This window comes from Erpetoichthys calabaricus, chromosome 12, assembly GCF_900747795.2.
Source record: "Erpetoichthys calabaricus chromosome 12, fErpCal1.3, whole genome shotgun sequence".
Taxonomy (NCBI): domain Eukaryota; kingdom Metazoa; phylum Chordata; class Cladistia; order Polypteriformes; family Polypteridae; genus Erpetoichthys; species Erpetoichthys calabaricus.
In genome coordinates, this window is record NC_041405.2 from 9,247,688 (window position 1) to 9,268,637 (window position 20,950).

At 39.8% G+C, this 20,950-nt stretch overlaps 2 protein-coding genes across 39 annotated transcripts in view; one reads left to right on the forward strand and one right to left on the reverse strand.

The window, feature by feature from the left end:
• LOC114662269 (killer cell lectin-like receptor subfamily B member 1B allele B) overlaps window positions 1-20,950 on the reverse strand; it is a 192,844-nt gene that overhangs the window by 105,945 nt on the left and 65,949 nt on the right. Inside the window, exon 4 of one of the 10 annotated variants that reach the window (XR_007936405.1) lies at window positions 20,579-20,646. The exons of 8 other annotated variants lie outside the window; for them this stretch is intronic. The gene's annotated coding sequence lies outside the window, so the exon portion shown is untranslated. Of the gene's footprint in view, window positions 1-10,009; window positions 10,824-20,578; window positions 20,647-20,950 lie in introns of those variants that run through there. One more of the 10 variants, XR_007936408.1, reaches the window with a different exon arrangement.
• The window catches only part of LOC114644021 (class II histocompatibility antigen, M beta 1 chain-like), a 61,132-nt gene continuing 49,274 nt past the window's right edge, over window positions 9,093-20,950 (forward strand). For 7 of the 29 annotated variants that reach the window (XM_051934576.1, XM_051934569.1, XM_051934568.1 and 4 more), the window contains exon 1: window positions 16,781-17,079. In XM_051934576.1, coding sequence (XP_051790536.1) covers window positions 17,034-17,079 — 46 coding nt within the window. In that variant the 5' untranslated portion in view covers window positions 16,781-17,033. Of the gene's footprint in view, window positions 9,376-12,971; window positions 13,308-14,041; window positions 14,200-16,779; window positions 17,080-20,950 lie in introns of those variants that run through there. The other 22 variants (XR_007936397.1, XM_051934567.1, XM_051934593.1 and 19 more) reach the window with 11 other exon arrangements.

The following is a 20,950-nucleotide window of genomic DNA, read 5'->3' on the forward strand; positions in this document are numbered from 1 at the left end:
TGTTTGCAAACAGTCCTTTAATACCCTGTTAAAACGCTCTATCTCACCATTTGCTTGTGGATAGTAAACAGAACTGCGAGTGTGTATGATGTCCCTATCGCTAAGAAATGCTTCAAAATCAGAAGACGTAAACTGAGATCCATTGTCAGTAACAATTTCCAGTGGATTTCCTTCCCTACTGAAAATAGTGCACAAAAAATGTATAATGGTTTGCGAAGTCACAGCAGAAGCAAAAGCAACCTCTGGCCACTTACTGAAGTAGTCAATAAGTGTAATGGCATAGCGATAGCCATATGGTGCAGTTTGGAATGGCCCCACAATATCAATGGCAAGTTTGTTCCAAGCTGAATTTGGGATAGGCACTGGTTGTAATGGAGCTGTAGTTGTTTTAGCGGTTTTATCGTGTTGTATGCAAGTTGTACATAACTTGATAGCATCTTCCACTTGGGAGTCCATGCCAGGCCACCAATATAAATCCCTGAGTCTCTGTTTCGTTCGTACAATCCCTTGATGGGTAGAATGTGCCAGCTGAATCATCTTAGACTGTAATTCTAATGGGACAATGACCCTATGAGTGCCACGAATAATAAGTTCATTTTTTACCGCCAACTCTGACTGAATTCTAAAATATGGAATAACATCAGATTCAAGACCTTTTGAAGTACAAGGCCATCCTTTACTAATATAAGTCTTGACCTTTTGTAGAATAGGGCACGAGGCACAAGCACTTTGAAACTGCTCTGCAGTCACTGCAGCAAAGTCAACAGACACCAGTGCAACCAATTCCAAGTCAGGGTCTTGTTCTGATACTGTCTCAGACAGTGGCAAGCGTGATAAACAGTCAGCAGTGATATTTTCATGACCAGGTTTATACTCAATACTGTAGTTGAATGACATAAGTCGCGCTGACCACCTTGCAATTCTCATGCCTGCTCGTCCAAGCCCCTTGCTAGTAAGTAGTGTGGTTAATGGACAGTGATCAGTGCGTAAGGTAAAATGACGTCCCCACAAGTAGGTACGCCATTTCTCTGTGGCCCACACGCAAGCAAGAGCCTCTTTTTCAATAGTAGAGTACTGTCTTTCACATTCTGACAATGTACGACATGCAAAGGCAACGGTTTTCTCAAATCCACCATGATGCTGTGTAAGGACAGCACCAATACCATAATCCGAAGCATCTGTAGTTACAATTGCAGGCAATGAAGGGTCAAAAATTGCAAGCACTGGACTGGTAGCAATAAGGTTCTTAATACAATCATAGCTTTCTTGTGCCATATTTGTCCAAGAAAATCCTCCAGAATTCCTAAGCAGTTCACGAAGGGGTTCTACCACAGTGGCATAATTTGGAATGAACTTAGAATACCAAGCAGTCAGTCCAAGAAATGAGCGTAAAGAAGATACATCATGAGGTGGTGGAGCTTCAGTTACTGCTCTTATGTGTTCAACATTGGGCTGAAGGCCAGCAGAAGAAATTCTATGGCCTAAAAATGTCAGTTCAGTTTTTCTGAATTGACATTTCTCCATATTAAGCTGCAGCCCACTGTCATGAAGACAATGAAGTACTGCTTGTAACCTGTGTTCATGAACAGATGGTGAGTCCCCATATACTATAATGTCATCTAAGTAACACTGCACCCCATCCTGCCCTGCTAGTATCAAGGACATCATTCTCTGAAATGCACTTGGAGCTGATGCCAGACCATAAGGTACTCTTTTAAAACGAAAAAGTCCATCATGTGTTATAAATGCAGTAATATCTCTGCTATCCTCATGTAAAGGTACCTGATGGTAAGCATTTCGAAGATCAATGGTGGAGAACATTTTAGCTCCTCGAAGCTGTGTGAACACTTCTTCAATGTGTGGTAAAGGGTGGCTATCTATCACCACAGCTTTGTTTGGCTCACGAAGGTCTACACATAGTCGTATTGCACCTGATTTTTTTTTAATTACTACTAATGGTGACACCCAAGGAGATGAATCAGTTTTCTCTATAATGTCTTCCTGTTCAAGTCTCTTTAGTTCTTTCGAGACAGCCTCACGGACAGAAAATGGTAGACGACGAAGTTTCTGTTGAACAGGTATTACCTCATGTCGTAGTTTAACCTTATGAATAAATCTATCAGTCACACCTAATGTATGAGCATTCTTAATATTCATAACTGTCATGTTGTATACGGGGTCATTGGGCATTTTCTTGGATGCAATTTGTCCATTTCTAATTTCTAAGTTAAGTGCCATAAAAAGGTCCATGCCTAACAAAGCTGCTCCCAGTGGCACAACGTAAAATGTAGCTTGTGTATGGTTTGTATCCCTTGTAATGAAAAGAGTAATACATCCCAGTACTGGAATTGGTTTCTGCATATAAGTCTTTAGTTGCACTTTTGACTGAACAAGTGGTACATTACTAAAATGTTGACGATAGAATACTTCTGGTAGAATTGAAACTGCTGAGCCAGTGTCCACAAGTAAGTTTGCTTGAACTGGTTGAGTGGAGGCAGCTTGAAGGGACACTGTGCACCAGAGACCCTTCCTCCGTTGTGCAACTGTAGTGTCATCAATGCTAAGAACAGTAAGGTCAGGCACAGTAACTTCTTGCACAGCACAAGTGGATGTGGCACCACGACATACTTTAGCAAAATGACCAAATTTACCGCAATGTCTGCATCTTACTGCTTTTGCTGGACAATTGGGGTTATTAGCCAGGTGCATTCGAGATCCACAGCGATAACATGTTTTCTGTTGCACCACAATTGAAGCCTGAGCTGCTGCTGCTGTTTGTTTTTCAGATGCACGCGCATTAAAAGCAGGTTCCTGCCTCGCCCGTCCCGTACCTTGTGAATTTTTTTGTACCGCATTAACAGACGATTCAGTATTAGTAACCATAGCCTTAGCTTCAGTCACTGCACATTCAATTTGCCCAGCAATAGCAATCGCTTTTTGTAATGTAAGGTCCGTCTCTAGCAATAATCGTTCTCGAATGCGAGGCATATTTGTTTTCTCTATGATTTGATCTCTAAGCATGTCATCCGTTAGCACGCCGAAATCACAATTAGCAATGAGCTCGCGCAGTGCGGCAACATATTGCAAAGTAGATTCACCAGGCTTCTGCGCCCGTTGGCGAAATTTACTTCTTTCAGCCACAACGTTCACTTTTGGAATGAAAAAGGCTTTTAGTGCAGCAAGGGCAGCAGCGAATGTATCATCAGCAATAGCAAGAGTGTAGAAAATACGCTGAGCTTCAGTCCCTAGGCAATGAATCAATAGTGCACGTTTACGTTTATCCGATAGCGGAGTGTCAGTAAGAGCTAGCACATAGTTCTCAAACATCCTTAGCCAAGAATTAAACGGTATTGCAGGCTCACCCGGAGTTTCGAGAAACACAGGAGGAGGCGAGAGTCCAAAAGTTGACATCCTCGTCGCCAATATGTTGTATTTATTGTTGAAATAAATGGAGCATGCAATGTAGTCAGTTCTTCCTTAACTTTATTCACACTTCCTCCTTTCCTCTCTCTCCTTTACCTTCCACCCCTTTCCCCACAGCGACCTCTACCTCCTGACTGATTACATCAATATCCCACAACCTCCTTGACTGTATCCTCAGAAGGAATCATCAAACCTCCTGTGGACGAAGTGTCGAGACAACAGCAGGCAAAACACCAATTCAAATAAGCAGAGTTCTTTTATTCTTTACACTTCTTGATGAGCAGAGGGTCTTTGCCTTTACAGGGCCTGTCAGCTTTTTCTCTCACTGACTCTGAAGTGCAAAAAGCCCCATCATGGGGGGGTAAGTCGTATTTTATAACAGAACTCTTCAAAGAAGCTTGTTAGAGAAAACATAAGCTCAGTTTCATTCCAAAGGTCACAGAACATTCTTACACAATTTGTTGATTACAACGAAAAGAAGAAATTCTAATCTTTTCTTATATTTTTAATTAAGCTTATCAGAAAACTTGTCATACTTTTGGCATCTTAATTGGACGATAACCAGACACTGCTGAGACAAGCCGGGGAGTAGCCAAGAGCTGCATTCCACATTGGGGCCCTACTCTATGTAAGCTCGCTTATTTTATCTGTTAGAATAATACCTAGCTACTCAGACAACATGCAGATTTTCATACAGAAGCTAGCAATAGATTTTACATTCCATTCCACGCTCCTTTGTTTTTTTAGTGTGAGCGAGTGGTAGCTTTGATCATGTGATGCCGGTACAGCATCTGTTACCAAACTAGCACGGCACACATCACAGGATAGCTTTCTCAAAAACTCAGTGGGCTACCTCCCACTGCTTCCTGAGGTGGATTTCTTTGGGAAACTTTCAAAGTTTGAGAAATGTTAACAGCTAACGACTATCTACATAGTTAGTGACTAAAAACATTTAGCCAAAATGTTGTTTGGAGGCTCACTTGAGCACATAAATGAATAGATTTGCTAGTTTAGCCTGGTGTAGCTAAAGTTAAGATTATAAAACGGGATTTTTTAATGGCCAAATATAACCAAAACAATTGTTCATCTTTACCTATGAAATGTAATCCCTGTGATCTGGTTTGGAGCGTACAGCGGTTTGTACAATCCCAAGCAGCACATGCGTGAGGCATCTTTATCCATTACTTCACTCCACAGCAGTGCCACTCGCAATATGGTGGCGACATTGGCGTACGATGCTGCTGGTCATGAGGCATCTAGTAATTCTATGTCTACTAGGGGGCTCTGCCCCCTGCTTGCTTCGCTCGCCAACCCCTGGCGTTGGGACATGACAAAGAGTGAGATGTATGAATTAGATATAGAATAGTGTGCAGCTTTGGATGATGCGCATAGAAATATCAAATAAAGTATCAAGAAGCGGAAAGCAAATGTCTATGCGTTGGAATGTAGGTGTGTTGTTTTCATCAGGACGTAAATGTAGAACAATATCTCTGTGAAATGGAGGCTCACCATGTTTACTTTGAAAGACAATTGCCACTTCATTAACGACGGGCAGATTGTATCGTCTTGGATCTTGTTCTTTGTCCTTTATCAAGACCAAAGCAAATGTAGTTGCCGCTATACCTTCTGCATTTGCTTTTGTATTTGCCTCCTTTTCAACTTCATGTAGCATTTTTATAGACTTAGCTAATGGGTGATTGTTTATGACATGAGTGACGTTTCTCATTATAAGCTCTGTGCATTGTTTGTTTTCAGGAAGGTTCATGCGTTGATAGATTGCCTCATCTGGATCTAGGATGTAGATTTGTGCATATTTGCGTTGTTGATTTGTTTCAGGGTGCACTGTTCCAATGCGATGCAATATTTGTCCACATATGCGAAAGCAGTATGGGCCATTGCCTTTTGGTGGCCTGATATGTACTCCAGTAGATGCAAAAGCAAATGAACTATTGTAGGATCTAATGCAGTTCATAAAGTTTTTACTTTCAGGCACATCGTTAGTTAGAAGCTTCTTTAGATATTCAGGATATGAATGTAAAGGAGGCAGTCTACTCTGACCTTTTTGACAACAACGTGTAAATTCATTACTTGTATTGCCAGTTGTTTCTTCTGTGAAGTTAAGTGAATGACAATGATTGCAAATGACATTCATTAATCCCAATGAATTTTCCTCAATAGTGGATTCCTTATTGAAGGCGTTTTCAGCCATTTTGCGTAAGCGTTTAACAGGTGTGTGGCGTTGATGTCCGCGACGGGCATGTTTCGCTTTTTGCGTTTGATTGCCTTTTTGTTGCATGTCCATTATTTGTGACGCGCTATTTTTTTCTTTTTTTTTTATTCGCCTCCGCTTTGCGCAAAGTCCGTTTCAGTCTACGCCGTGCATTGTTTGTATCGAGCCTTGTCCGTTTTTGTATGTCGGTCATTTGAGCTTGGTGCTTTTCGCGTCTTGCTTTTTTTTTTTCTGTCAGTTTATTTGCGCGTTGTTCACGTCTCCGTTCATTTATTCTGTCTCTTCGCTCCCTTTTTTGTATGTCTGATACGTGAGCTCTTTCGGTTTGAAATCGTGCTTCTTTCGATGCAGCACTTTGACACGCGCGCTGAATGCGTCAACGTTCATTGTGTCTGTCCATTTGGGCACGTCTCTGTAACGGTGTCACTTGTGCTTTGCGTTTTTTGATCCGAGACATTTTTAAGCGCGCTTTATGCGCCGCCGTCTATTTTCTTGTTTCTTTCGTGTTCGTGTGTTTGTTCCCGTTATCCTTTCCGAATCGTTTTGTACCCGTGACCGTGTATTCATGACTTGTTTCTTTCTTAGCATGCGAAATATGGATAAGTAATAAGGAGGATCGCACTCACTGTTAATATGTATCCTTTTCTGCAGTTGAACGGTTAATAGTGCTTTATTGAAAGGACATCCACCTATGCTGACACCTATGCTGCCTAGTGTGAAGGTGTCGACGTTCACTTTAGAATATGTGGCTTTGGGTGTCACTTCTTATGGATGTGTGGGGGGGATTGTTGTTGCGCGAGCGTTTTCTTTCTTTTTGTGTTCCTGTGTCTTGTTTGAATCCCCCTCTTTGTGTGTGTCCCGTCCCTTGCTTGTAGGGTCTGTGGGGCGGTTTTGTGTTCTTTTTTTTTTGTCTTCCATGGGCTTGTTGAATCCCCCTCTTGGTGTGTGTCCCGTCCCGTCCCGTGCCTGTAGGGTGGTGGGGGGGGGGGGGGGGGGGGGGTGTGTGGTCGTGCCTTGCTGTTGTGCGCTCGTCTGTTCTTTTTTTTTGGTGTGTTTAGTTTCGTGTGCAATGTGTTTCGTGCTTTGCCCGCGTTTGACTACTTTTTTATGTGCCTTTTCCTTTTTTAGGTGCTTGTTGCGCCTCATTTCTGTGACTCCTTTTTGTATGTGCTCACTCCTGTTTTCTGTGGTCTTGTCCGCCTCTCGCGGCCCCTCATCCGCCTTTGTCACCCTCTTTTGTCCGCCTTTCTCCGACTCTTTTTGCGCCTGCGCCTCTCGCGGACCCTCATCCGCCTCTCTCGCCCTCTTTTGTCTGCCTTTCTCCTCATCCGCCTCTCTCGCCCTCTTTTGTCCGCCTTTCTCGGCTCCTCAGCCGACTCTCGCGGACTCTTTTTGCGCCTGCGCAGTACGTCTTTTTGCTGCTACGGCCCATTCATGGATGTGCCTGCGTCCATCATCCGGTTTAGCATTCTCGGTTAGTAATATGGATAACCAGGTTTCCATCCAAGGAGTTTCTGCGAAAAAATATTTAGCGCTTCAAATTTTTTTACCGATATAGCTTATGGAAATGCTAATTATCGATAAAATGTTGTACATGTCGACATAATATTTTTCCGTTTAACTTTAGCGCATAAATTCCATATCGATACTTCAGATGTCGCAAAAACTACATTGGAAACACTTTTTGTCGGAAAAAAGGGCTTTAACGCAAATAAATGTGTCACATTTTCATCACGTGCAATCAAAACGAGAATGGCGGAGCGGTTCGCATGGTCTGATGAAGAGACTCGTTATTTCCTCAATTTAATTAAGGAAAACTACATCACCACTATTTTTGATGGAAAACAACAAAGGAATGCTACAACATTTAAGGATCTGGAAAGAAAAATGGCTACACGAAGCCGTGGCATATTCTTCGCAGCAAATGGAAGGTGCTGAAACAGCGTTACCTGGCAGAGAAATTCTCTTATTAATATTAACTTTAGTTTTTTTTTTTGATTAAACGTCGTTATTTTGTATTAATTCAAATTTCAGTTTTAATTAAAAACCTTAAGGGAAGCAGGTTACAGTACTAATTCAGTTGTTATCGCACTGAGAAGGGATGTTGAAAGGTAGGCTCACCTGTACTGATCTGATGCTGCAAACACAGCTGCATCATGGGCACTTCCAGGAGTGCCAACGCAAATGTCTCGTATCATGCACCTGTCATCAACAAGGGCCTGGAGAACAATAGATGGCCACCCTTTGCGATTAATGTAATCGCGGTAGCCTTCCGTCGGGGGAAGAATAGGCACATGCGTGCCATCCAGCGCACCGTAAATCTGTGGCACAAGATGCACCAAGGAATTGCGGTATGCAATTTCATTGGCCTCCGCTACAGTCGGAAGTCTGATATAACGCCGCATTAATTTTTCTTTAATAGCGGTGCACACAGCATATACACATCGATGGATGGTAGTTTTACTAACCCCGAAAGTTTCTCCAACTACTCTATACTCGGCGCAGGTTGCCAGCTTGTAAAGGGCGATGGCAATCCGCTTTTGGGTTGGAACCGGTGGTCAGTGGCAACTTGTGATGGGCGCAACATCAGGATTGATGAATCCACACAACATCTCAAACGTCGGCCGTGTCATTCTAAAATGTTGCAGCCAGAGATTTTCTGTGAAGTGTCTCTCCACCACCTCCTCCCAGAAGGTCTTATTCCGTCATGTCTCCCATTCCCGTGGGTTTTGTTGCACTGGGGTACTTTCTTCGAGCTCTAGGGCTATCAGACAAGCAACTGCTTCATTCTGCTGTCGTCTTCGGATATTATGTACAATTCCAATTATTTGTGAAACTGAAATAACAGTAAGCTGGCAAATTTCAAAAAACTGTCTGAATAATCTCTCCATTTCTTTGTTTCTTTGTTTAGTGGAGGGGGTGTAACGTGGAAAACAAAAGGTAGATAATTTGCAACATAACACAAAATTATGTATGGAAACGGCTCAAAGGCAGGTTTTTTTCGTGATACAACAAAACTTATGCGACAGTTCGTTTTGGGGGGGATGATGTCATCACGCACACCATTTTATCGATAAAAAGCCAGTTGGATGGAAACAGGCTGGAGACAGCAAATTTCGCACATTTTTTTTTACGTATATTCTGTTTGTCGATAACAAAACGTCGCAAAAAACTGGATGGAAACTTAGCTATAGCTAGAGAATGGCTTATTGCAGAAATTCTGAGGTCTGATTGGTCCGACCTCACAGGAGACACAGTCATCATGGTTGTTGTGGCCACGCCTCTTCCTGTCTTCCTCTCCAACCTTCTTATGTGGTCTGTTGTATGTATCGAGAACTGACAAATAATAATTATAAAAATAATAATATAGTTTATTTATATAGCTACGTGACTAAGTTTAACAGAAGCATCCAGAAACATTTTCTCATCTTTTTTGGGTAATGTAAAACTTAATGGTGTTTTGGATTGATTTATAAAATGTTCGGTTAAGTTTAAATTCAACTTTATTTACACTGAAATAATTCCTTTCCAAAAAAAGAAACAGAATTATATTATTCCTAAGTTTTATAACCGATAAATCTGCTAATAATTTCAATACCATACGCATATAGTGAATCTGTCTGACTCGAAACTACATTTCTCAAATGTGTTGCGAAGTGAAAACGAAAGTAAAATCATGAGGTATACGAAGGAACTTCTCCTATGGACTGCTTCCCTTTACCGTGAGTTTGTTTTTTTATTATATGCATCGATATATGGCTATGTATCTGTGTATCCTAGCTATAATTACAGTATGCTTTGTATTTTTGTGTTGTTTGCTGTTTCAAATGTACGCACAACTCGGGCCTTATATATCTTATTACATGCTAATCATGTTGGTGCTTCACCCGCAGGAATGAAATAAGACGGCGACAACCTTACGAAATAAAGATTCAGTTGGTGGACCCTGACGTGACAACACATTGCGCCTCCTCTGGTGTTTCAGAGTTTAACAATACAAAAAAGATCAACTTCCATTGTTTGGTACAAACACACTGCTTTATACTGCAGCACGGACATTTTACAACATTCATGACACAAAATACAACTGAAAAATTACCAAATTCTATGTAGAAACAAGTGTGCCCAACTTGTAGGTATCAGCTTTGAGTATTTTATTATTGCAATGAACATGTCAAAGGAAAATTGCAGTCTTTAATGGAGTCTAAAACAATAAGTTAGTTTAAATATGTACAAAATTGTGCAGTCTTATGAATTATAGCAGAAAGAAAGTAATCATCCATCCATTTTCCAAACCGCTGAACCCGAACACAGGGTCATGGGGGAAAACATGAAGTTAAGATGTCAACTGCGTAAAAATAAATATACCTTACAACCTACAAAGGGAATGTAAAAGTGTTGTGTCGGCCGTTCTTTATGTGGTGCTGCTCACAGGGAGCAAAATCAACCGCGATACACAGAGACTTTTAGATTCCTGAGTAACGTCTGTGTGACGCCTTTAGTGTCCGGTAGGAGGCCTCTTGTCATGAGGTCTTCATATTCTCAAGATGGAGATGTTTTTAGGTAGGTAGTTCTGGTTTCAACATCAACCTTTTGTCTTCCTTTCAATGTATTTGAAATTTCCTTCACATAATGCACTCTGTGGCCATTTAGTGTTTAGCTTCAAGGACAAACAAAACAGAGAAAATCACATTAAATGGTAATATTTTTCTTAATTTAACAATTGGAGTAAATATAATGTTCTCTGACTGTCTTAATCCTTTCATCTCAGTTCTACTGGGCACAGGACAAGAATCAGTAAAACATCACAGGGCCAGTGGCCTCCATTTCAAATTGATGAATAGCAGACACATCTCTGGGAGGTGGGAGAACATCCATGTAGACCCCGGGAGAACATGCAGACTGAACTGAAGAAAGTGGATCTGTGAGGCAGGAGGGCCGTCTGCTGTGCCACAGTGCAGCCTGAGATCTTAGCACTTCTAATAAAATCTGTTGACAGCTTTCCAAGAACAAATGCAAAGAAACTGCACTAAGTGTTCATTTTGTATTAAGAGAAGAGTAAAACTGTTGTGGTTTAGAAGAAAATGGAAAGAAATTCTTACTTTAATTTGACCCAGATATCCACGTCATTAATAGAGAAGAGTGAGCCCTCAAGGCACCACAGAAAGTCCTCAGATTTGGGACTTCAAACCGCAGCGCAGTTTTTCTGGGCTCAGTGCCAGTCTTTAAATGGGCTCACTGGGCTTCATCCCACATGTCAGAGATAAGAAAATATTTGAAAATTTCCAACTCCCTCAAAACTCTAAAATCTGCTTTAAGTGGTTCAGATGTAAATTTTTCTTTTTAATGAAAAATTTAGATAAACCATTTCCTTATGTGCTTGGAATTCCTGCTGGCTGACTTATGAGGAGTATGTTGAAAATATGCAGTATTTTTAAATATGAATTAAATACTTAATACAGATATTACACTAATTAGTTTTTTGTGCAATTTAAAAGGTGTAAAAGGCACTGAAATAAACATCATCCTAGAAAGGTTTAATTTAAAATCACAAAGTTAGAAAATACAGTCTTCATAGCTGGGAATATTTAAAGGAGATGTTGTCCATCACCCCTAACGTTCATGTTTTTCTAGATCACTCTTGTATTCTGCTGGCAGCACACACTCCTTGAAATATATAATATATTTCAGTTAATTATTAGAGAACATTAACAAGTAGCTGCCTTTAGAGAGTCACGTGGGCTCATTTCCTTTTCAGTTGAACAGACTGTCATTATTCCAGATATGTCCCACCCTTTCCTCTGATTTTGTTTTCAATTCCCCACATTAAGTTTCCTTTTGTCCTCCACACATGCAGGCTTTCAAATAAAATATTGTGCAGTATGTTCATGTCTTGAAAGGCATTTTGGCAATGTGGCTCTCACGGGTCTATATGTGTCTTCCCCTTAAATCATACAAACCCCCCTACAATGGCAGACCTTTATTTCTGGGGCCCTGAAGCCTGGACTGTTATCTTCATCAGTGGGGTTGTTCCAGTTTGCAAATGGAGTTGTATATTTACTCTGCTTCTCTTTCTCTAATATTACATTTTGTCTAAAGATCTGAAGCCGTTTACTGTGAATACTCAGAAACGGAGGATATCAAGAATGGGGAAAATACCTTTTCACAGCATGTTGTCTGATTTCTAACTTATTCAGAATCCTCTTTATTCTCCATTTTCACAGCGCCATTCAGATGACCCCTTAACTGGAGCTCTTTTATAGATCATTTGTCTCAGTTATTTTAACGATTCACTGGTGGAGGCCAACTAGGAGGTAGTTGTGTCCTTATTAGTCAGTTGTTTTTTCACATGTACAGACTGTGAGCTTCCATCACGTTGCAATCAAATATTTATGCAAAATGCAGAAGATTGTTTCTAATATATAAAAATGTAACATAGTGTAGAATTTGTTATTTATTACAATTTGGGAATTGGTCATGGGTCAGAAAACCAGGCTCGCTGTTTCATTTCCACATACTGTGTGCCTGTTCTGTTTACATACAATATGTAAATATATTTAATAGTAGCTATGTTACCTGTTGATGACAAGTAATAAAATAAATTGAAAAATATTTGATATTACTTGTACTCACAGTGTTTGTTGTACACCTCTCTTTGGTGTCCTTGTGTGTCTCAACCTCTCTTGACTGGCGATTCCTCTCTAGGCTGTGTTCCTGTAAAGCCTTCTTCTCAGACATTCTTATTTTGTGGCGCCCTGCTCACCATCTGTCCTCTTTTTGACTTTGGTAGCTGGTGCTCCATTACCCGTTGTGAAGACATCGTGAAATACTTCTGCCTTTGACGGCTACTCTCTACATTTCTCTATTACCTTTCCTTGGTATCCTCATGTGTGTCAGCCTGCTGTGTCAAATGCTTCCCATGTCGCTTGCCTTTAGTTTGACTGAGCAACCAAAGCAACACCAATCAGGTGACATCCAAACTGACCAATAAGACTGTTCAGAGGGGCCAGACATACATATATACATACCATAGTGTTTTATTATATAGTAGATGAGCATGAGAAAGATTAGGGAACACACCGGAAATGACAATGACCAAATCTCTCCAAAATGTTTTCTTCTGCAGTCTTTATAGAGTTTTATGTTTTCAGTCAGTAAATTTCAATATACGGCCGTGTCATGTGTTGGGCTGGACTGCACCCCCTCTTATCTTAATTCAATTTTATTTTCAAACAAAGTATTTCCAGGGTAAACCGTGTATTTTTCTTTTCCATAGTAATTTCTTCAGTGTTAACTTAATTTCTGTTTGGTCTTTTAGTGGTGGCGGGTGAATTTCAGTTCTCCATTCCACGTCCTGAGGTCACAGCACCCCAACATTCAGATGTGCTTCTGCCCTGCATTTTTGCGAATAGTCGAATTGAACTCAAACATGTACTGATTGTGTGGAGACATGACAATACTGAGCTGATTAAGTTTGACGCTGGACAGATGATCCCCACATCCAGAAGGGTACAGCTGTTTGTAAATGAGATAGAGAGGAGCAATGCCAGTCTGCTGCTAAAGGATGTGATTATTAGTGATGAAGGGCAGTATGAGTGCGGTGTTGTCGAAGCTCCAAATGAAGAAAATGGCATCATCAAGTTTAAAGTAACAGGTAACCTTTTGTTCTCTTCTAATTAATTAAACTGATTTTCCAGGTCTGATTCTCGTGTGCTTTGCTGAATAAAATAATTCCTGCGGGTGTGAAGTGAACTGTGTTGTGTCTTCAAGAGCTTTATAATCTTATAATAATAATTTATATAATTATAATCTAATAATAATAAGATCTTGTTATTTTTGGCTCGTGTGAGCTACAACTTTTTGATTAAGTAAGATCTCTTAACGCACTTGACTTACATGATACTACATTTTCGTAGTCTAATACGAGGGTCACATTCCTAGAAAATGCCATCTAAGTGGACGGCTGGGTGACAATGATTCTCACGTGCCATGCAAATTCGGAAGAGGCCACCATTTCACCGAGGCCAATAGAGAATGGCTTAACACAGAGTTTCAGAGCTCTGATTGGTCAACCTCACACCAGACAAAGAACTTCCTGTTTCATTTGGCCACGCCTCTTCTATGCTTCTCCAATGTGTTTACTTTTAGATCAACTCTGTGAACTGACTACTACTACTACTACTACTAATAATATAGTTTATTTATATAGCTATGTGACTCAGTTTAACAGAAGCTTCCAGAAACATTTACTCCTCTTTTTAGGAATGTCAGCCTCTACGGTGTTTTGGATCGATTTACAAAATGTTCGGTTAAGTTTAAATTCAACTATATTTACACTGAACTAATTCCTTTTTATATAAAGAAATAGAATTGTATCGGTTATAAAACTTAGTAATGATATATCTGCTAATAATTCCAATACCATATGCATACAGTGAATCTGTCTGACTGAAAGCTGCCCTTTCTCAAGTGTTTTACAAATGAAAACGAAAGTAAAATCATGAGGTATATGAAGGAACTTCTCCTATGGACTGTTTCCCTTTACCGTGAGTTTGTTTTTATATTATATATTTATCGATATATGGCTATGTATCTGTGTATCCCAGCTATAATTATAATATGCTTTGTCTTTTTGTGTTCATTTGACATTTCAAAGGTACGCACAACTCGGGCCTTATATATCTTACTACACGCTAATCGTGTTGTTGTTTCACCCCCAGGAATGAAATAAATAAGACGGCGACAGCCTTACGAAACACAGATTTAGGTGGTGGACCCTGGCGTGACACACATTGCACCTCCTCTGGTGTTTCAGAGTTTAACAATACGAAAAAGATCAACTTCCATTGTTTGATACAAACACACTGCTTTATACTGCAGCACGGACATTTTATAACATTCATGACACAAAATACCACTGAAAAATTACCAAATTATACATAGAAACAAGTGTGCCCAACTTGTAGGTATCAGGTTTGAGTACTTTATTATTGCAGTGAATATGTCAAAGGAAAATTGCAGACTTTAATGGAGTCTAAAACAATAAGTTAGTTTAAATATGTACAAAAATGTGCAATCTTACTAATTACAGTGATCCCTCGCTATATCGCGCTTCACCTTTCGCGGCTTCACTCTATCGCGGATTTTATATGTAAGCATATTTAAATATATATCGCGGATTTCTTGCTGGTTCGCGGATTTCTGCGGACAATGGGTCTTTTAATTTCTGGTACATGCTTCCTCAGTTGGTTTGCCCAGTTGATTTCATACAAGGGACGCTATTGGCAGATGGCTGAGAAGCTACCCAACTTACTTTTCTTTCTCTCTCTCTTGCGCTGCCTATCTGTGATCCTGACGTAGGGGGTGTGAGCAGGGGGGCTGTTCGCACACCTAGACGATAGGGACGCTTGTCTAAAAATGCTGAAAGATTATCTTCACATTGCTACCTTCTGTGTGCAGCTTTTAAGTATGCTGCACGGTACTTCGCATACTTAAAAGCTCAAAGGGCACCTATTGATTTTTTTTATCTGTCTCTCTTTATCTCTCTCTAACTCTCTCTCTCTCTCTCTGACAGAGGGGGTGTGAGCTGCCACCTTCAACAGCTTTGTACCTGCTGTGCTTCGCATACTTAAGAGCCAAACAGCCCTATTGATTTGTTTGTTTTACTCTGTTTCCTTTGAAGAGGAAAGCCAAGCAAAATGACACCTTTTATTGGCTAACTAGAAAGATTACAATATGCAAGCTTTCGAGGCAACTCAGGCCCCTTCTTCAGATACATCTTGCCTGAAGAAGGGGCCTGAGTTGCCTCGAAAGCTTGCATATTGTAATCTTTCTAGTTAGCCAATAAAAGGTGTCATTTTGCTTGGCTTTTCTCTACATTCATAATGGCTAACACGGTACAACACCCTAGTACTTTGAAGAGGAAGATATGTTTGCATTCTTTTAATTGTGAGACAGAACTGTCATCTCTGTCTTGTCATGGAGCACAGTTTAAACTTTTGAAAAAGAGACAAATGTTTGTTTGCAGTGTTTGAATAACGTTCCTGTCTCTCTACAACCTCCTGTGTTTCTGCGCAAATCTGTGACCCAAGCATGACAATATAAAAATAACCATATAAACATATGCTTTCTACTTCGCGGATTTTCTTATTTCGCGGGTGGCTCTGGAACGCAACCCCCGCGATGGAGGAGGGATTACTGTATTTCAGAATTTAATTTAGGAAAACAGACCTGGTGGTCTATCAGGATCAGCACTTATATGTTATCTAAATTATTTTATTTTCCACTAAAGGAGGGGAGTCTGATACTCCCTCGATAATTCACAGTCATGTTTATGTCTATTTATTTTCTTAATGTATTTACCACTAAAAATGTTTTATTCATTTCAGTATCAATCTCTTGTAGTTGGTTAATTCTCATATATTATGTATTTTATATAAATTATTATATATACCCGTGCTTCACAATAATTTACTTGTTTTGTTTTTCTCAGATTGCATTTCAACTCACTTATAAGCTGTATGTTATCGCTATGTTCATGTATGTCACATACGCCATGTTGTATTGGTCACTTATGCGGAATGCTGCCTTTAAAACTGATTTCCCAGGTCTGATTCTCGTGTGCTTTGCAGAATAAAATGAATTCTGCGGGTGTGAAGTGATCTGTGTTCTGTCTTCAAGAGCTTTATAATCTTATAATAATAATTTATATAATTATAATCTTATAATAAAAACAGCTTGTTATTTTTGGTTCGTGTGAGCTACAACTTTTTGATTAAGTAAGATCTCTTAACGCACTTGACTTACATGATACTACATTTTCGTAGTCTAATACGAGGGTCACATTCTTAGAAAATGCCATCTAAGTGGACGGCTGGGTGAAAATGATTCTCACGTGCCATGCAAATTCGGAAGAGGTCACCAATTCACCGGGGCCAATAGAGAATGGCTTATCACAAGCTTTTGGAGCTTTGATAGGTCGATCTCACACCAGATAAAGAACTTCCTGTTTCATTTGGCCACGCCTCTTATAGACTTCCTCTCCAATGTGTTTACTTTTAGATCAACTCTGTCATGTGATCTGCTGTATGCACCGAGAACTACTACAAATAATAATATAGTTTATTTATATAGCTTTTTAGGAATGTCAAATTCTACACTGTTTCGAATTGATTTACAAAATGTTCGGTTAAGTTTAAATTCAACTGTATTTACACTGAACTAATTCCTTTTAATATAAAAAAATAGAATTATATCATTACTAAGTTTTATAACTGATACGTCTGCTAATAATTCCAATACCATATGCATACAGTGAATCTGTCTGACTGAAAGCAGTCAATTCTCAAGTGTGTTGTGAAGTGAAAATGAAAGTAAAATCATGAGGTATACGAAGGAACTTCTCCTATGGATTGTTTCCCTTTACCGTGAGTTTGTTTTTATATATATATGTATCGATATATGGCTATGTATCTGTGTATCTCAGCTATAATTATAATATGCTTTCTCTTTTTGTGTTCATTTGACATTTCAAAGTTACGCGGAACTCGGGCCTTATATATCTTGTTACACGCTAATCATGTTAGTGTTTCACCCCCAGGAATGAAATAAGAAATAAGACGGCGACAGCCTTACGAAATACAGACTTATGTGGTGGACCCTGGCGTGACACACATTGCACCTCCTCTGGTGTTTCAGAGTTTAACAATACGAAAAAGATCAACTTCCATTGCTTGTGTGGAAGAAGAAAAATCACTAACCCGTGATTAAGAGTCAGAGTCTCACACCAGAAAAAATGTTCATAAGCCTTCTCTTTATTGATACATACCCAGACTGGAGTCAGTGGCAATTGCCCTGAAGAGCAGGAGTTCAGCTCTTTTATATCATCTGATTACGTGCAAACTTTACAGATATTCAGCAAAAACAAGTTAATTTTTAGACAGAGGTTACAGACAAGTATATAGATTTAGCTTATGGTAAAACAGAAAAAAGAACAAAGTGCGGTTACAGATGTTCTTACGAAACCAGATTCTTTGAACTGCTTATACAAACCTAAATTCTGTGCATGCTAAATGTCACGTACACATTTTTCAGATTTTGCTGTGCCCTACTGAAAAATGGAAGGTTCTTTGTATTTTTTTTATTCAACATTTGATATAAACACACTGCTTTATACTGCAACACAGACATTTTATAACATTCATGATGCAAAATACAACTGAAAAATTACCAAATTATATATAGAAACAAGTGTGCCCGACTTGTAGGTACCAGCTTTGAATACTTTATTATGGCAGTGAATATGTCAAAGGAAAACTGCAATCTTTAATGGAGTCTAAAACAATAAGTTAGCACATTTTTGTACATATTTAAGCTATCTTATGAATTATAGCAGAAAGAAAGTAATCATCCACCTTAAAATTATGTTCTGTCATTTGTGTACTGTACATGCATTTGTGTTCATCTCGTGTAATCCTCATGTTATTATAGACTTCGATTCTGAAATGTGCCACACTCACCAGTCTCCTAATAGCCGATGGTGTTGTCAGCTGAGATATTTCAGGTCCAGAAGACACAAGTGTCGAGATGTGGTGGTTCTGCTCACTAATCATGGCGCTAGTGAGTGGTGACGTGCTGCATGTCGAGTCGCACACTCAAGTGAGTCTTTCACTGGCCTCTGTGCACACGACAGTAATCCATATTACTAACCGAAGGTTATGGACGCAGGGCGCATCGAAGCGCACGCGCACTGCCGCTCTGCAACGAGCCCGCCCATAGCTAACAACACAGCCATAGGAAACACGCCTACCAGTGTGATCGCAAATACAGTCCAGCCACAGAAAACACAGATACGACACCAGATGGAAAAAAACAATAAACGAACGCTCCGTATTAAACGAAAGTGCGATTATAATTCCTAACAGTAAACGACTTATAGCTAACACGGTCACAGCTGCAAAAAGAAACAGCTCAACTAATCCACAATGAAAGAGCTCAACTAAATACAAACACAAGCCTGTATGGCTACGACCTGTAAACGAGCCCGTATGGATAAAGAGAGTGAACGAGGGTGCCCACACAAAGAAACCGCTTTAGTACAAATATGTTTATTTATTTAATGGACACTTTACCATGGCTTCAACCTGTACATTAGACCTGAGGTAAAAAGCATGCACGCCATTGGAACATGAACGATGACCCGCTAGACTAGATGTACCAGACTCGGCCGTTTGCTTAGGCTGTACAAATCCGAGCCCATAGCTAACGACACAGCCACAGAGAAAACAAAAACGAAACGATTCAGCGCATATTTGAATCACACTAAATCTGAGGTAAAGAGTGCACGGCAGGTTGTACAGCCGCCCGAGCGCGACCGCCCACACCACCGCATATACCACGTTCGTTTAGTAATGTAGCCCGCCATGGCCACTTCAGCATGCGAATCCGCCGCCGTCAGCAAACGACTTCTCGCTGACGACACAGCCATAGAAAAACAAACACGCGACTGCATGGCTGAAAACAATAAACGAAGGCGCCTACAACTGAGTCACACCTCCAAAAAGAAACTGCTGTAGTACAAATATGTTTATCTAATTAAATGAACTGTCCCAGGACGCACTCACCCTCCATGACATTTCATCCCTCCAAGTATCAGAGTCAACAGAAAGTGATTGCCATTCTTGGATTTGCGATTCTTTCGAGAATCGCGGGCTTGCTAGTAACCCTATAAACCTGTGAAATGGTTGCACTCTTTGAATGGTTAGTTGTTGGTGCCCCCATTATGTGACTCTCTCACACAAAGCTGTGATTTTAAAAATGCAGTATTGCAGGCTGATATTTAGGAAAAGAAATGAAAAATCATGTCTTGTTGAAAAAAATATTTTTCTTATTCCTCAGCTTTGTATCTTTTGTATTACAGAGAAGCAGAAAAAGCACAAAATCATTCTGTCTTTTACAGCAAACTCTACTTGAGTAATTTTTCTTCATATCTATGGACCTCTAACATATCCCAGTGCTAATCAGTTGGCCGAGATTCATTCTCATGTTTTATTTGCAGTGTCCACAGACTCGCATGCTGACACACAGTAACAACACTCACGTCAGTTGTGTTTAGGTGAACATGAAGTCAAACTGTCAACTGCGTAACAATAAAAATACCTTTCAACATACAAAGGGAATATAAAAGTGTTGTGCCGGCCGTTCTTTATGTGGTGTTGCTCACAGGTAGCAAAGTCAAATGCGACACACAGAGACTTTCAGATTGTGGAGTAACGTCTGTGTGGCGCCTTTAGTGTCCGGTAGGAGGCCTCTTGTCATGAGGTCTTCGTATTTTTAAAATGGAGATGTTTTTAGGTAGGTGGTTCTGGTTTCAACATCAACCTTTTGTCTTTCTTTCAATGTATTTGAAGTATACTTCACATAATGCACTCTGTGGCCATTTAGTGTTTAGCTTCATTGACAAACAAAACAGAGAAAATCACATTAAATGGTAATATTCATTAAATTTAAATTGATATAAAATTAAAGTGTTTATCTTAAATTAACAATTGGCGTAAATATGATGTTCTCTGACTGTCTTAATCTTTTCATCTCAGTTCTACTGGGCACAGGACAAGAATCAGTAAAACATCACAGGGCCAGTGGGCTCCATTTCAAATTGATGAATAGCAAACATATCTGTGGGAGATGGGAGAACATCCATGTAGACCCCGGGAGAACATGCAGACTGAACTTAAGAAAGTGAATCTGTAAGGCAGGAGGGCCGTCTGCTGTGCCACAGTGCAGCCTGAGATCTTAGCACTTTTAATAAAATCTGTTCACAGCTTTCCAACAACAAATACAAAGAAACTGCGCTAAGTGTTCATTCTGTATTAAGAGAAGTGTAAAACTGTTGTGGTTTAGAAGGAAATGGGAAGAAATTCTTACTTTAATTTGACCCAGATGTCCACATCATTAATAGAGAAGAGCGAGCCCTCAAGGCACCGCAGAAAGTCCTCAGATTTGGGACTTCAAACCGCAGCGCAGTTGTTCTGGGCTCAGTGCCAGTCTTTAAATGGGCTCACTGGGCTTCATCCCACATGTCAGAGATAAGAAAATATTTGAAAATTTCCAGCTCCCTCAAAACTCTAAAATCTGCTTTTAGTGGTTCAGATGTAAATAAATATGTAAATAAATCAATAGTAATGTAAGGCTCAAGAATTAAAAACTTTTTTTTTTTTTAATGAAAAATTTAGATAAACCATTTCATTAAGTGCTTGGAATTCCTGCTGGCTGACTTATGAGGAGTATGTTGAAAAT